General features: G+C 46.2%; 1 protein-coding gene across 4 annotated transcripts in view; it reads right to left on the minus strand.

The window, feature by feature from the left end:
- Positions 1-9,123: 9,123 nt before the first annotated feature.
- LOC136576959 (uncharacterized) overlaps positions 9,124-17,450 on the minus strand; it is a 93,921-nt gene continuing 85,594 nt past the window's right edge. For 2 of the 4 annotated variants that reach the window (XM_066576626.1, XM_066576625.1), the window contains 2 exons: positions 15,917-16,020; positions 9,124-11,423 (listed from right to left, as the gene is read on the minus strand). In XM_066576626.1, the coding sequence (XP_066432723.1) occupies positions 11,230-11,423; positions 15,917-16,020 (298 nt within the window). In that variant the 3' untranslated portion in view covers positions 9,124-11,229. The remainder of the gene's footprint in view (positions 11,424-15,916; positions 16,021-17,450) is intronic. The other 2 variants (XM_066576628.1, XM_066576627.1) reach the window with 1 other exon arrangement.

A 17,450-nucleotide genomic window follows, 5' to 3' on the forward strand; every position in this document is an offset into this window, starting at 1 on the left:
GGGAACTTCTCAACAGGCATAGCAGAGGAATGGTGACGCTAATGATTGCAGCATCCCCGCTCACCACCTGGGTAGACTCCTCAAAGTTTCCAAGGACCTGGCAGATGTCTGCCAACCAGGCCCACTCTTCTGAAAATAATTGAGGAGGCTGACTCCCACTGCGCCGCCCATGTTGGAGTTGGTATTCCACTATAGCTCTACGCTGCTCATAGAGCCTGGCCAACATGTGGAGCGTAGAGTTCCACCGTGTGGGCACGTCGCACAGCAGTCGGTGCACTGGCAGATTAAACCGATGTTGCAGGGTGCGCAGGGTGGCAGCGTCCGTGTGGGACTTGCGGAAATGTGCGCAGAGCCGGCGCACCTTTCCGAGCAGGTCTGACAAGCGTGGGTAGCTTTTCAGAACGCGCTGAACCACCAAATTAAAGACGTGGGCCAGGCATGGCACGTGCGTGAGGCTGCCGAGCTGCAGAGCCGCCACCAGGTTGCGGCCGTTGTCACACACGACCATGCCCGGTTGGAGGCTCAGCGGCGCAAGCCAGCGGTCGGTCTGCTCCGTCAGACCCTGCAGCAGTTCGTGGGCCGTGTGCCTCTTATCTCCTAAGCTGAGTAGTTTCAGCACGGCCTGCTGACGCTTGGCCACCGCTGTGCTGCCACGACGCGCGACACCGACTGCTGGCGTCGTGCTGCTGCTGCTGACACATCTTGATTGCGAGACAGAGGTTGCGTAGGAGGAGGAGGAGGGTGGTTTACTGGAGGAAGCATACACCGCCGCAGATACCAGCACCGAGCTGGGGCCCGCAATTCTGGGGGTGGGTAGGACGTGAGCGGTCCCAGGCTCTGACTCTGTCCCAGCCTCCACTAAATTCACCCAATGTGCCGTCAGGGAGATGTAGTGGCCCTGCCCGCCTGTGCTTGTCCATGTGTCTGTTGTTAAGTGGAGCTTGGCAGTAACCGCGTTGGTGAGGGCGCGTACAATGTTGCGGGAGATGTGGTCGTGCAGGGCTGGGACGGCACATCGAGAAAAGTAGTGGCGACTGGGAACCGAGTAGCGCGGGGCCGCCGCCGCCATCATGTTTTTGAAAGCCCCCGTTTCCACAAGCCTATACGGCAGCATCTCCAGGCTGATCAATTTGGCTATGTGCACGTTTAACGCTTGAGCGGGCGGGTGCGTGGCGGTGTACTTGCGCTTGCGCTCAAACAGTTGCGCTAGCGACGGCTGGACGGTGCGCTGAGAGACATTGCTGGATGGGGCCGAGGACAGCGGAGGTGAGGGTGTGGGTGCAGGCCGGGAGATGGTCGTGCCTGTGTCCCGAGAGGGGGGTTAGATCTCAGTGGCAGGTTGGGGCACAGGGGGAGAGGCAGTGGTGCAAACCGGAGGCGGTGAACGGCCTTCGTCCCACCTTGTGGGGTGCTTGGCCATCATATGCCTGCGCATGCTGGTGGTGGTGAGGCTGGTGGTGATGGCTCCCCGGCTGATCTTGGCGCGACAAACCTTGCACACCACAGTTCGTCGGTCGTCTGCACTCTCAGTGTAAAACTGCCACACCTTTGAGCACCTCGGCCTCTGCAGGGTGGCATGGCGCGAGGGGGCGCTTTGGGAAACAGTTGGTGGATTATTCGGTCTGGCCCGGCCTCTACCCCTGGCCACCGCACTGCCTCTTCCAACCTGCCCTGCTGCTGCACTTGCCTCCCCCTCTGAAGACCTGTCCTCAGTAGGCTTAGCAAACCAGGTGGGGTCAGTCACCTCATCGTCCAGCTGCTCTTCCTCCGAATCCTCTGTGCGCTCCTTCCTCGGACTTACTGCCCTTACTACTACCTCACTGATAGACAACTGTGTCTCATCGTCATCGTCCTCCTCACCCACTGAAAGCTCTTCAGACAGTTGCCGGAAGTCCCCAGCCTCATCCCCCGGACCCCGGGAACTTTCCAAAGGTTGGGCATCGGTCACGACAAACTCCTCCGGTGGGAGAGGAACTATTGTTGCCCAATCTGGGCAGGGGCCCGAGAACAGTTCCTGGGAGTCTGCCTGCTCCTCAGAATGTGTCATTTTCATGGAGTGAGGAGGCTGGGAGGAAGGAGGAGCAGCAGCCAGAGGATTCAGAGTTGCAGCAGTGGACGGCATAGAAGTCTGGGTGGTCGATAGATTGCTGGATGCACTTTCTGCCATCCATGACAGGACCTGCTCACTCTGCTCATTTTCTAATAAAGGTCTACCGCGTGGACCCATTAATTGTGAGATTAATCTGGGGACACTAGAAACTTGCCTCTCTCCTAATCCCGCAGCAGTCGGCTGCGATACACCTGGATCAGGAGCTCGGCCTGTGCCCACACCCTGACTTTGACCTCCGCATCCTCGCCCCCATCCACGTCCTCTAGGCCTACCAGTGCCCCTCAGCATGGTGTATTACGAGATTAGCAGAAACAGAATGCTGTAATTAAATGTGCTGCTTATTGGCCTGTGGTTGGAGGCTGACTTCGCGTACGTAACGCACTGTAGAGCAGGAAACAATTATGCACAAGACTGGGTATTAATTAGCCAACTACTTCCCCCAGCAGAGACGCTGTAAACGGAAGGCACTGACAGGCAGGCCAAATATTGTATATTTTTTTACTTTGTGGGAACAACCACACTGCCTGTGATATACACTGTATTTCGATTGCCCTGTTGGAGGCTGAGTTCGCGTACGTAACGCACTGCAGAGGCAGGAAACAATTATGCGCAAGGCTGGGTATTAATTCACCAACTACTACCCCCAGCAGAGACGCTGTAAACTGAAGGCAAACGCACTGCAGATGCAGGAAACAATTATGCGCAAGGCTGGGTATTAATTCACCAACTACTACACCCAGCAGAGACGCTGTAAAATGAAGGCACTGACAGGCAGGCCAAATATATTATATTTTTTAACGTTGTGGGAACAACCAGACTGCCTATATAGCCAGTATACCTCTTTCCCTGCCTCACCAGTACTGCCCCTATACTCTTTACAATGACTGCTGACTGAGGACACTATGGTCTGCACGCCCGATATACAAAAAAAATTGTGCAACACTGCTCCCAGCAGCCTCAACAGTACTGCACACGGTCAGATGTCACCCTAAGAAGGACCGTTGGGGTTCTTGAAGACTAAAATAACACCTAACACTCTCCCTATAGCAGCTACAGCAAGACAGCACTTTCCCTGATCTCTGTCAGCATGCATCTGTGGCGAGCCGCGGGCGGGGCAGATTTTAATACTCGGGTGACACCTGATCTCGCCAGCCACTCACTGCAGGGGGGTGGTATAGGGCTGGAACGTCACAGGAGGAAGTTGTAATGCCTTCCCTGTCTTTCTATTGGCCAGAAAAGCGCGCACATTTCTCAGGGAAGAAAGTGAAAGTAACTCGAACATCGCGTGGTGCTCGTCTCGAGTAACGAGCATCTTGAACAACCTAATACTCGAACGAGCATCAAGCTCGGACAAGTATGCTCGCTCATCTCTATTAGTAACATATAATGCAGGGTGAGTCAAAAGTCTGGACACACCCATTTAACTGGTGTAATTAGGAGAGAATTGACCTCCAATGTGTCAAAGCCTTAATTGGGAGGAGATTCTGCATTTTTTTGGTTGAGAAGACATTTGCAGCCATTTTAAAATTCGCCATATAGAATTCAGTTCGGGTTTTTCAAAGTGGAAGTGGGTCATAAGAGATATAATTCTAGGATAGAATTTACTCAAGATCGCACTAGAAGCCTCAGTTTTGCCCTGTCTTTAATTGTTTAGGAGTTAAGCAAGGGCAAAATTTTAACAAAGCGCTTTACATGTCGTATTTGTTGTGTTCACCATTCTGCTGGGTGCACAAGGTTAAATATTAAATAGTCTGAATAGTGAACCAGGCTGAAGAACTGCAAGTGATAATTCTTCACAGCACTGTAGAAGTTGCCATTTCAGGTGAACCATATGGTATACTTTTTACACATATACAAGGGACTTTAAATGGTCCCAGAGATAAAAGTCCAAAGGCGTTAATGGTGAGATGTTTTAGGACACCAGATTCCCATCTGCACTAAACGAGAATAGTGAGTTCCCACATTACTTCCCACAGGATGGCGAACCTGTGCACGTTGCTGTACGCAGATGACTGGAGACTGAATTGGGAGTAGAGGTCTAGTACCATACCCGCCAATGTCACCGCACATAAAACCTTTGGAGTTTAATCTCTGGGGCCATTTACATTGTTTGCCTTCATTGGTGAATCCTACAGTGCTGTATAGTAGTATCAGCTGCATTTCTGTGCACATCCGGCAAAATGATGGACACATTAAACACGTCACATAAAACCCTTTAGGCCTCATGTCCACGGGGAAAATCGGGCCCGCTACGGATTCTACATGTAGAATCTGCAGCGGGTCCCTCCTGCCCCGCGGACATGAGCGCCGAAAAGGAGAATAAATGAGAATAAACTTACCTCCGATCCGCTCCGTTTCTTCTCTTCGCGGCGGCGTCATCTTCTCTCGTCGCGGCCGGATCTTCATTCTTCGGCCCGGCGGATGTGCACGATGACGTCGGTGACGTGCCCTGCGCATGCGCCGGTCCGAAGCAAAATTATCCGGCCGCGGCTGAGAGAAGATGGCGCGGCGCCGAAGAGAAGAAACGGAGCGGGTAAGTAAAATATGATTTTTGTGTCCCGCGGATCCGGACGGCTTCCATAGGCTTCAATAGAAGCCCGCGGGAGCCGTCCCCGCGGGAGACCCGCATGAAAATGGAGCATGGTCCAGATTTTTTCATGCTCCATTTTTTTTTTAATCACTTTTATTGACGATCCGCGGGTATTTATCTACCCGCGGGTGGTCAATGCATCCCTATGGGGTGCGGATCCGCGCGCGGGAGAAGAGTTAAAATCCGCTGCGGATTTTAATTCTTCTTTTCCCCGTGGACATGAGCCCTAACCCTCGCTTAACTCCTAAACCATTATGGCTCGTACCCACTTGCAATAGGTTTTCTAGCGATGCGAGAGTGAGTGAAAACGCATGATTATGAAACCAATGATTTTCAGTGGTTTCATTCTCATTTGTGATGTCTTCATTGAAGGCTTGCAGCGCTAATAAAAATCTGCGTTATCACCCATTACTCTCAATGGGGTAGGCGGCAGCAGCGCTGGCCCCATTAAAAACATAGGAAGTACATCGCGCACCCTGCCACAGCTGTGACAGCTATGGCAGGCGAGTCCTTCATCCCCGTGGGGACCGTGGGGAGGAAGGAATCCCCTGCCACAACTGTCACAGCTGTGGCAGAGGTCCCTGATAATATCCCATTGCTTTCAATGGGTCCAGCGCTATTGCCGCCCTATTGAAAGCAATGGGATGAAGGCATCCCCTGCAGCCATGATTTGTGGGGGTAGGGCTTGAAATATAAGCCCTACCTTGAAAATTATCCCTAGCTATAAAAAAAAAAAGTAAATAATTTTACTTAGAAGAGTTGTCCGACTCATCTCTCCGTCCCCGGCAGTCTTCATCTGTCTTGTGGTGGTCGGGGATTGAAAAATGCCCACCTCCAGAAAGTGCTGCCTCTGATTGGCTGAGTGCTGGGACCAATCAGAGACTGCATTCAGCAGTCATTAAGTGACAGCTGAGCGCTGCCTGTGATTTGTCACAGCATTCAGCCAAACAGAGGCAGCGCTTTTTGGAGGCGGGGATTTTTCAATCTCCAGCCACCAGAAGACAGATGAAGACTGCTGGGGATGGAGAGAAGAGCCAGACAGCTGTTCTAGGGGAGTTCACTTTTGTTTTCATAGTTAGGGATGATTTTCTCGGTAGGGTTTATATTTCAAACCCACCCCACCCCTCCGAAAATCATCGCTGCAGGGGATGCCCTTATCTTATTCCTCTCAATGAGGCGGCAGCATTGAAGGCAATGGAATATCATTGCAGACCTCTGCCACTTTGCCACAGCTGTACTCCTTATGTTTTCAATGGGCCTGGCGCTGCCCCATTAAAGACAACAGGCAATAGCGTTGATTTTTTTTAGTACTGCGAGCCTTGAATGAAGGCATTACAAATGAGAATGAAACCATTGAAAATCATTGGTTTCATAATCATGCATTTTCACTCACTCTCGCATCGCTACAAAATAGAGATGAGCGAGCACGCTCAGATAATGCAGTTACTCGAGCAAGCATCGCTCTTCTTGATTAACTGCATTCTTGTCCGAGAGGGGGGGGGGTGGCGGCGAGGGGTAGCAGATCTCTCTCACTCTCCCCCGCTCCCCTCCGCCAGCCCCACCCCCCGAGCCTGCTCGGACAAGAATGCAATTACTCAAGGAGAGCGATGCTCATCTCTACTACAAAACCTATCGCAAGTGGGTGAAAACCCTCAAAGAGAGGGCAAAACTGACCCTTCTATTGTGTTTCTGTGTAAATTCTAAGCAAGACTGATTTATGACATGAGCCCCTTCCCATTTGAAAAACCTGAGCTGAATTCAATATGGCAAATTTCAAAATAGCTGGAAATGTCTGCTCAATTAAAAAATGCAGCTTGCCCCCCAATTAAGACTTTCACACTTTGGAAGTCAATTTTACTCTAATTACACCAATTAAAAAGGTTTCTGAACTTTTGCCTCACTGTGTATACATAACAAAGCAGAAAAAAAAATGATAAAATGAAGGACAAAAGTAGAAATGACAATAAACAAAGTCATGCTATGTTGACCCTACCCCCACAGTATAAACAGTGCAGAATAGTCTACCATTGTGTCTACCATGATTACCAGAAGTAAAAATCAATTCCCAGCAGCACTGCAACAATCCTCCAATAGAGTTCGGCAATAAAGCTGCAAACGCCAGTAAAGGAGTCCTAACCAGACGGGCTCCACAAATGCAGTCCAGACAAAAGTAGTAGTAACCGGCAGCAGACCAGAATGTTGAAAGATGCAAAAACGTTTATTTACCCCATTACAGCAAAATGTAGCGACGTTTCGGTCAAAGAGACCTTCCTCAAGCTAATACAAATACATTGAAGTGCATACTATATATAGGCAATGTGAAACAAACAGACCAATAACATCATGCAATTCACAGATGTACCTCATAGATCGCTGATTACCCCGTTCACCACGTTCAGGCTGGTGTCCGGCGCATGGGAGATGACATCATATCTCAGTCGACTCAGTCTGTGTAAATACATACATCCGAGCCGTTCCGCGCCGTCCCTCTGTCTGCGCATGTGCGGGATCTCAATCATCGCGTGAACAAGCGCTCGGTCCTGTTGGAACGCGGAAGAGCTTTGTGTTCTCCCAGCGCATGCGCCATGTGGCAGAATAGACTGTTTAACTCTGCATCAGTGGTTACCATGGTCCCCCGCTGTATGAATACAGCGGAGCAAAGGTTACATCTCCAATACTTTTCCCCTATCACAACGGGGATAATTACCTAAAATTTGGAGAATCAATGATTTCCATTATTTACGAGATATAATATATCACACATGCACTGTATCAATTGTACCATAGACAACAAATAAGGACAGAGAATATGTCTACCATGCTAACTAATCTCTATATTGATAGTACATAGGACACTTTTTGGAGGCAAAACACAATATCAGCCAATTCAAATATAGGGTCATTGACCATATTCCCCTGCTCCCTAGGGGAGGGGACAGAGAGTCATTACTCAAAAAATGTGAGTTAAAGTGGATATACGAGCTTGACACTATGCACCCTAAGGGACTTAATCAAGAGTATGCTTTTCAGCCATTTCTTTGAATATCTTGGGTAACACATCAGTATATGCATTGTGCATACACTTTTTTTAAATATGTATATTTATAGTGTTTGTTTTTATTCTGGGGTATATGTGTAATTTTATTTTTTGTTTGTCTTCACAGGATTACTCTATCGCTGGTTCCCTCGTCCCACGTCGGCTGTGGTCATATTTTCTATTCTGTTTTGAAAAAGTCTATATGTACTATCAATAAAGACATTAGTTAGCATGGTAGACATATTCTCTGTCCTTATTTGTTGTCTATGGTACAATTGATACAGTGCATGTGTGATATATTATATCTCTGATACAGTGCATGTGTGATATATTATATCTCGTAAATAATGGAAATCATTGATTCTCCAAATTTTAGGTAATTATAGGGTTAGGAGGTAGACATGACCGCTTGGTTGTCCCCCTTTCCCCCCTTTGGAGATGGTGATCGTTATTATTATCTGTCCTGTGTTAGGTTATATGTAATTGAATACCAGGATGGATTTCAAAATTATGCGTGTGTGGGTTGCACTGTGCCAGTTGCGATTGCAACTTACCTGCTTCAATACATTGCATATTAGGATATGTTGTACATCTCCCTTATAAAGTTAGGTGAGTTGCAAGAGTATCGTTGGAAGCATATAATAATATGACATAATTAGAGGACAGGAGTTTCTTCATCCCCGTTGTGATAGGGGAAAAGTATTGGAGATGTAACCTTTGCTCCGCTGTATTCATACAGCGGGGGACCATGGTAACCACTGATGCAGAGTTAAACAGTCTATTCTGCCACATGGCGCATGCGCTGGGAGAACACAAAGCTCTTCCGCGTTCCAACAGGACCGAGCGCTTGTTCACGCGATGATTGAGATCCCGCACATGCGCAGACAGAGGGACGGCGCGGAACGGCTCGGATGTATGTATTTACACAGACTGAGTCGACTGAGATATGATGTCATCTCCCATGCGCCGGACACCAGCCAGAACGTGGTGAACGGGGTAATCAGCGATCTATGAGGTACATCTGTGAATTGCATGATGTTATTGGTCTGTTTGTTTCACATTGCCTATATATAGTATGCACTTCAATGTATTTGTATTAGCTTGAGGAAGGTCTCTTTGACCGAAACGTCGCTACATTTTGCTGTAATGGGGTAAATAAACGTTTTTGCATCTTTCAACATTCTGGTCTGCTGCCGGTTACTACTACTTTTGTCTACCATGATTACCAGGTCATGAGCACCCATCTCCCCAACAAAGTTTAGTTGGTACATTTTACTCCTAGTTATTGGATGTGAACTCACAGTTTAGTTTAACCAGTAGCAGCAGGTTTAGATTAGACATACAAATGACACCACTCTACTACAAAACACTGTGAAAGATATACCAAGGCGTTTTTTCTTTTTTAAAGAATATTTATTATAAGCAGATAGCCACAGAGACAAAGCAAAGCTGAAGAGAGTTGCTGGCAATGTCTTATAGGGTATACAGTGAATGAACAATCAACGCCGTGAGTGGCTCATCTTTACAATCACAGAAATGATCAAATATAGTAATACAATACTTCTGTTGCTTTGGCAAGATCAATGGTTGATACATTAGTACAGTTCATTGCATAACCGTTCATAGGGAGATATATCAGAGCTTTAATCTGAGATTTTATTTATTGATATAAGTGCAATGATGGCTTTATTCCACAATGATCATTAATTAAAATAATTATAATGCCTGAGCCAGCAGCAGTAATGGATGTCACTATAGTACTGTATATGCATCTAAGGTGATAATCGCCATCTTCATTGGAGGCTGGACATTGGTCTTCATTGTGGTTAAATTGGAGGTTACACATTCAGAAGGTAACAGGAAAAGTTGTGATCTTACAAGAAAATGTTTTGCTACTGATCAAACTAAACATTCGAGAGAAAAGATGCTGCAGGATAGTCCAAAACTCTTGATTCTACGGTAGCATCTCCATATACCCACTTAGGTAAATAGCAATGGATGGACAATGGCTTGGCTTGATGATTCTCATTAAAGGGAACCTTTCATTATGCTTCAGTCCCATAAACCACATTATGGGCATCAAAGCTGAGGGAATTTGAAGTTTGGGGAGGTATTCCTGCCACATGTCCCCGCAGAGTTGCTGCATACATACAGTGTGACGCTTTTCAGCTGGCTATTTGCACAAGTTCTCCCATTCATCTCTATGGAAGAGTGCATGCACACAGACGGTGAAGAGAGTCACGCTATGTGCGCACAGCAACTTCACGGGGACACGTGGCAGGAACGGGATACTCAGTGAGTATGAAACACAGCTCCCCGGAATCACTGTTCCATCACTTTTGAGACCTATATCATACTTTATGGGGCTGAAACATAATGACAGGTTCCTTTTACATCTGATTGCTAATTCATTCTTAGAATGTCTTCTATTGGCCTAGTTACTAGAGTTGTGGCAGTCTAAAATATTGATATCACATCCTGGGCCGGAGATTTGAATATAAGCCGATTCAAGACTTGTAGTTATGTGGCCTGATGCTAAATCTGTAACAGGACCCCCAACTATCACACATATCTTATATTATCAGTCGCATCATATATGGGTCAAAGGAACCTTTTAGCTTCTTTCAGGATCCAGAAATTACTTTCTATACAGTCAAAAGACAATAAATCCAATGTTGAACTGTACAGCAAATATGGTTTATCTTTGTTAAAATGGCGTCTACCTTCCTTGTCGAAGGCAAATTATTATTATTATTTTTTTAAACGTCCATCATTTATGCTGCATAAATGATGGACGATGAGCTGATCGCTGATTGTTCAGTGTAAATAGTAGCCGTTAAGTACTGAACGACTGCTGTCTTATGTCAATGGAGAGGGGCAGGGGAGCGAAAGGAAAGAAATCTCCTCCAGCCGCCCCGCTGTGAGCCAGCGATACTAGCTGCTGTGCAGCAGCACGAGAGCTAGTATGTGTGGGGACAAATGTCTGGCATCGTTTGCCCGGCCCTCGTCCCGTGTAAAGGGCCCTTTACTGTCTTACTGATCTGTCAACATATTAATATAATTGGAAAAACAGCAACTAATTAGATCCCTTATTTCATTTCATTACCATCCTACATAAATGACAGCAAGATTTTGATTGGTTACTTTGAGGCCCAATGTCTCTAGCATTTTACTAAGCTACAGCAGCACAGGAATGTGAAGTGTTGCCTTGGGGGCAGAAATAAGAACATCTCTTCTCACAGGAATCCTTAATCTAAACTATTGACATCGGACCTTTTTTTTTAATAATCATACTGACGAGGCTTCAATTTCTTTGTAGTTATAAGAACAGTATCTCGGCCTTTAAGATGTTCTAAGTGGGTAATTTAGGAATTGCCAGACCACTGAAGGTAGTTGTAAATTGATATTAAATAATACATTGCCTGCGTGATGGGTAAGGTATTTCTATGGAGACTTGTCAGAGTGATGGGTGAATGGGTGATGGATGACGGCTTAGGGAGTCATGCTATTGGAGATAATCTCAACGCTGGTGGTTTTTAAATTGCACAACACCTGATAAACGTTTAGTGCCATTGCTGGGTTATAAAGCGTGGCTTCGTCACTTGTGATTGTACCACAGAATGATTGTCCGAAGAAATTCAATCCCCAAGCCACTGGATTTGAGTATCCCATAGTACATGCGTCTCCTGGTAACAAAAAAAGAAGCACACAATGTGTCATGATCTTTCTTGCAAAAAGTGGCAGTTCTAGGTTAGCAAGGAAGCATAGTATAGTCTTTAGGACCTATGAGACCTATGCAACTTTCTAGTATACTTTGTTTATAAATTACACCAAAGTAAAACAAAAGTTAGCAGCGCTCCAGTGCTAGAATAGTGAGGATAAGATGATATAGGAGTATTGCAGGAGGAAAAAGGTGACCACTTACTTTACAGGGGTGCCTTGTAATCGGCACCCCTGGATCCCAGAAGGCAGGCAAAACCGTTAGGTGCAGCAAGGGAATAATCTTTTATTAGAATACGACGCGTTTCGGCCTGGTCACAGGCCTTCCTCAAGCATAAAAAATATATAAAAATACATAGTATTTATGTATAACACTTCCACAATACGTCATTATTGACGCTCCACGGACCATGCTGAGAAGATGTCATCAAAAAAGGCTGAATAGCGTCCCCTGGGTGGACGGGCAATTGAGTGAATGCTCCAATAGGAGGTTGGTGTTATACATAAATACTGTTACGATCGTGTGGGCAGGCAAAGCACGGAACCCACACGATCGTGACCAAAGGGGATGCACACGGGTATCACCAGGGTCACACGGGACTCACACCGGTTTCAGGCAACTGACCCTGTGCTACAAGGAGGAATGAGAGTGGCCCTACCTGAGCGGGGACATTGCCCCAATAAGGGCAGCCCAGCGGTCTTCGGATCTTGTCCCTAGCTGATCCTAGGAACCACGCACCAGAACAGGATGCATTCACATGCCACAAGACAGGGACAGAATATACTGCATACAACATGCAACCACCAGTACCATATTGGAAGCTGAATATAAATACCAGGTATTGGTTGACATTTTGTACAAGATGTTGTAAGCTAGCAGGCACTTCAAGGCTCCTGGTTATACTGCTAGTCCCTACACTAACAAGGAGTCCAGTAGAACCAGACAGAGTTCACACAGCATGCTGCAACAGGACAGGACACAGATAGCAGGTCACACAGCAAGCTAACACAAAACTGACAGAATTTAAACGTACAAACAGACATGAACCAGATCACACTGCAACCCTCACCAGATAAGCATTCATGACTGCTCACCTGAGGGACCATACAGACTGACCAGGAGCTGGGTTTATATGTGAGCACAGATCCAGGGGATTGGCTAGCAGAAAGTACCACACCCAGCCAGCTCAATCATTAACCCTGAGAGTGCTGTGCTGCTGGAATCACAATAGTACAACTTGTCTCAGCAGCACACATAACAAATACTATGTCTTTTTATATATCTTTTATGCTTGAGAAAGGCCTGTGACCAGGCCGAAACGTGTCGCATTCTAATAAAAGCTCATTTCCTTGCTGCACCTAACGATTTTGCCTGCCTTCTGGGATCCAGGGGTGCCGATTACAAGGCACCCCTGTAAAGTAAGTGGTCATCTTTTTCCTCCTGCAATACTCCTATATCATCTTATGCTCACTATTCTAGCACTGGAGCGCTGCTAACTCTTGTTTTACTTTGGTGTTGTTTATTTCTATTCCGTGGCTATATTTTTACCCCTGGAATTTGCCATGACGCTCTCTTGAGGATGTCTCAACTGACCAGTGCTTAGTCCTATATTTGGATCTTGGTGAAAGAATCCAGACCATTGGAATTATACGCCACCTTGGATTGTGACGTACCGGAGCCTGTTATCTACTACACATGTCGTATTTCAAATCTCTACAGGATAGCCATCTATAAGTGGCATTATAGAAACTGCTGTATTCCTTCTGGAAAAAAAGATTCATTGTATATTTTACACTAGTAGGATTCTGAGTTATTACCCTATTTTTCTCTTTATAAGACGCACTGGATGATAAGACACACCCCATTTTAGAGGGGGGGAAAGGGGCAGCAGCAGTTCCCGCTGGTGCTCACCACCAATCAGCAGTACGTATGGGCAGCAGTGGGGAGGAGAGAAAACTCGTAACTGATCGCACATTTGTTAGCACGATCATGAGTTTATTAGTGCGACCGCAATTAAGTACACGCGATCGCGCGTTTAAACATGCGATCATACTAACTAATGCCGATGCGACAAATGAATCTTATAAAGCGAATAATACAGTAATTACCCTTAGCTTTGTTAAAGCAGTTGTCTGGAATTGAAAACCATGGCTGCTTTATTCCAAAAACAGTGCCATACCTGTACACAGGTTATTTGTGGTATTGCAGCTCAGCCCCATTCACATCAATGGAGTCGAGCTGCAACAGCAAACACAGTCTATAGACAGGAGTGGTGCTGTTTCTAGAAGAGACCAGCCATGTGCTTCTAGTCATGGAAAATCTCCTTAAAGGGGTTTTGTCACTTGATACTATTAATGATCTATTGTCAGGATAGCAGATTGGCAAGGACCCGCTGCTCCAGTTCTCCGCCAGTCAGCTGATTGTCTGGCCCTCTATCCTTGCAGTGGGGCTGGATGTCCCCACTGCACAGATAGAGAGTATGATAGGTGGTTTCACTCCCATTGAAATCAATGGGTGTGAAGCCATCTATTACACTTTCAACCCTGACCAACAGGGCCGGACATTCACATTGGTGGTCAGGGTTAGAAATGTAATAGACGGCTTCACTCCCAAGGATTTCAATGGGAGTGAAGAAGACTATTACATTTCTGGCCCTGACCACCAATGTGAACGTCAGGCCCCTCTGTACTGACAGAGAGTCAGACAATCAGCTGATCGTCAGGGATCCTGAGTGGCCAATCCTCACTGATCTCCTATTGATAACCTATCCTAACGATAGGTCATAAACCGTGACAAAACACCTTTAACCACTTCATAACATGGCCTACTTTGGGCTTTAGGACGCAACAATTTTTGGCGGATTTTCTTCTCCGTTTATCAAAAGCCATAGCTTTTTTATTTTTCTGTCGACGCGGCTGAGTAAGGGCTTGTTTTTTGCGTGGCGAACTGTAGTTTTTATCGGCGTCATTTTGGGGTACATTAACTATATTGTAAAACTTTTTTTTTTTTTTATGATAGCAGGCAGAGAAAACGCATCAATTCTGCCATAGATTTTTTTTTTTTTTTTTTACAGCGTTAATCATGCAGCATAAATGACACAATCCATTTTTTTTGCGGGTCGGTATGGTTACAATGATATCAAAATTCTTACATTTTTTTTTAGGTTTTTCCACTTTTCTGCAATAAAACCCCTTTTTTTGGAAATCTTAGCATTTTGCCTCAGTTTTTTAGCTGTTTTTTTGCTTTTTTTCCGTGCACAGTCAAAAGCATGTGCATCTTATTGTACGCGTCGTTACGGACGCGACAATACCAAATATGTGGGGTTTTATTTATTTTTTACCTTTTTTTATGCTAATCTGAGAAAAAGCCTAAAAAAATGTTTTTTTTACACTTTTTTTTTTTTTTTTTTACATTTTTTTAATTCATTTTTTTAATCTTTGTTTTTTTTTACAATATTTATGTCCCCCTGGGGGACTTTGACCACTGCCCTGATGATCGCTGTCATAAGGCATGGCAGAGCTACTGCTCTGCCATGCCTTATCGCTTATACAGCGATCTCAGGCACTGGTAACACAGGACGCCAGTGTCTGGCGTCCTGTTACCATGGCGACAGGCTGGGCTCTCGCGATGACATCGCGAGAGCCGTTCGGAAACACAGAGGGAGTGCGCTCCCTCTGTGAACTCTTTCCCTGCCGCGATCTACTTAGATCGCGGCAGGGAAGGGGTTAACAGCGGGGGGGCGCATCTCCGACTCCCCCCCGCTGTTGCAGTGGGACGCCGGCTGTGACTGACAGCCGGCTCCCGCTGCGGGATAGCGCGGGATCATATGCGATCTCGCGCTATCCCCAGGATGTAAGTTTATGCCCTGTTGCGGGAAGTACCACGCTCCCAGGACGTAAACTTACGCCCTGCAGCGGGAATGGGTTAAAAGGAGCCTGTCACCTCCCTCCTGCACCACAAACTAAGTTATGGTGCTGTTAGGGGGCATGAAAGGGAGCTGGGTGATTTATTTTTTAATCCTCTGTCCTCCTCTGAAGTCACCGTGCATCAGGAAAATCTGTTGTCAGAGTCCTGTGCACGCGCTCTCTTATACAGGTCCATGGGAGAGCATGTGCATGGCAAGGCAATCTGAAAAGTGTCGGACTGCAGTGCGGCACGCCATCTTCGGTGGCTGACAGAGAAGCAACGCAGAGGTCAGTAAGTATAAGGAAGTACAGCACCCGGCTCCCTGTCACATCTGTTAACAGCACCATAACTTAGTTTAGGGTCCTGGAGAGAGGTGACAGGTTCCCTTTAAGTTCCCTCCCACACACAGCAAACACCTTGGACAAGATGGAAACTGGCAAGTGGCACTTATACTGCAAAATATTTTGCATCAAGTGCCTTTTTTTTATTCTGCTGATTATTTTTCTGACCACACTATAGAATACAGCTCGTTTTCACACAAGCTTTACTTACCAGTATTGTTAAGCTGGTACTTCAAATAGCGTTTCTGGAAATTTCCAATATCTGTTCTCTGTACAGGGTTGAGATCAGCGAATGAATCGCCAAACCATTGATTACTGCAAGACAAATATGGTGTCATAGGATATATCAGTCGCTACACTGTAAAAATTGAGTAGTTGCTTGATAATTAATGATCACCATATGGGACCCATTTACGTAAATTGTTTACAGAAGTACAGGGAGTGGACAAAAATATGGAAACACTATACGAAATGCATGGGATTTAATCATTAGCACTGAGCTGCCCTTTTGACCCCTGCTTGACTGAGAGCTTTCCTGCCAAATTTGTGTTTACTTCACCTCTTGGCCTGCTCTGGATGGTTTTGGGAGGTAGCTGGTAACAGCAACTGAGTGGCTCAAACCTCTGACTAATGGAACCTTGTTGCTCGGGCAGATGTTCATTTCTGCCCAGCAGCATCTGTGTCATATTACTGCCACTTAAAATTGGTCACTACATGTCTTATTGAATTATGATCCCATGTAATTTGGGGCATGCATTTCGTACGGTGTTTTCATATTTTTGCCCACCCTCTGTTGTATATATTTTTGTATATCTTCACTAGGGGTGGCTTCACGCGAGCATGTTTTTGTGGGTATACAGGTGCGCACCCCTGTACGCGCAAAAACACGCATGTACGAAGGTCCGTACATTGCATTCAATGGAGCTGCAGCTGCTGCCGGCGGCTCCATTGAAGGCAATGGTCTTCCGGCATCACTGAATTGGTGTTCAGGGAAGAGCTTTAAATATAAGCTCTTCCCTGAAAAACAAGAATTTTAGTGTAAAAAATGAAAAATGTACCTGTCCGCAGCTGCCATGTTCCCGCGGGGATGAAGAACATATCTGCCGCATACAGCAAATGTTTCCTTCCCCCCCCCCCCTGCAAGGAAAAAGAATTCCCTGCTGCACCTGCCACATCTGTGACAGATGCAGCAAAAGAATTCTTCATCCCTGCGGGGAATAAAGAATTCCCTACCACAACTGTGGCAGAGGATCGCAATGTTCTCTTATTGCTTTCAATGGGACCGGCACTTCTGCAGTCCCATTGAAAGCAATGGGCTGCTGCAAGCCCTGCAGGGATTTTCAGGGAAGGGCTTTAAATATAAGCCCTTCCCTGAAAATCATCCCTAGAATGTGTTTAAAAAAAAAATATATATATATATATATATATATATATACTCACCTCTCTTCAGCTGCTGGGGCTCAGGCGCATCCAGTCTGTCTTCTCCCTCCACTGCTCTGAAGCTCTTTTAGCAGGTGGGGGTTTAAAATCCCCACCTGCTTAAAGAGCTGTATCTGATTGGCTCAGCACTCAGAAGTGCCGGTCCCATTGAAAGCAATAGGAGAACATTGCTATCCTCTGCTACAGCTGTCACAGCTGTGGTAGGGAATTCTTTATTCCTCGCAGGGATGAAGAATTCTTTTGCTGCATCTGTCATAGTTGTGGCAGGTGCAGCAGGGAATTCTTTTTCCTCGTGGGGAGGAAGG

Source organism: Eleutherodactylus coqui, chromosome 8 (assembly GCF_035609145.1).
Source record: "Eleutherodactylus coqui strain aEleCoq1 chromosome 8, aEleCoq1.hap1, whole genome shotgun sequence".
In the NCBI taxonomy this organism is placed as follows: Eukaryota; Metazoa; Chordata; class Amphibia; order Anura; family Eleutherodactylidae; genus Eleutherodactylus; species Eleutherodactylus coqui.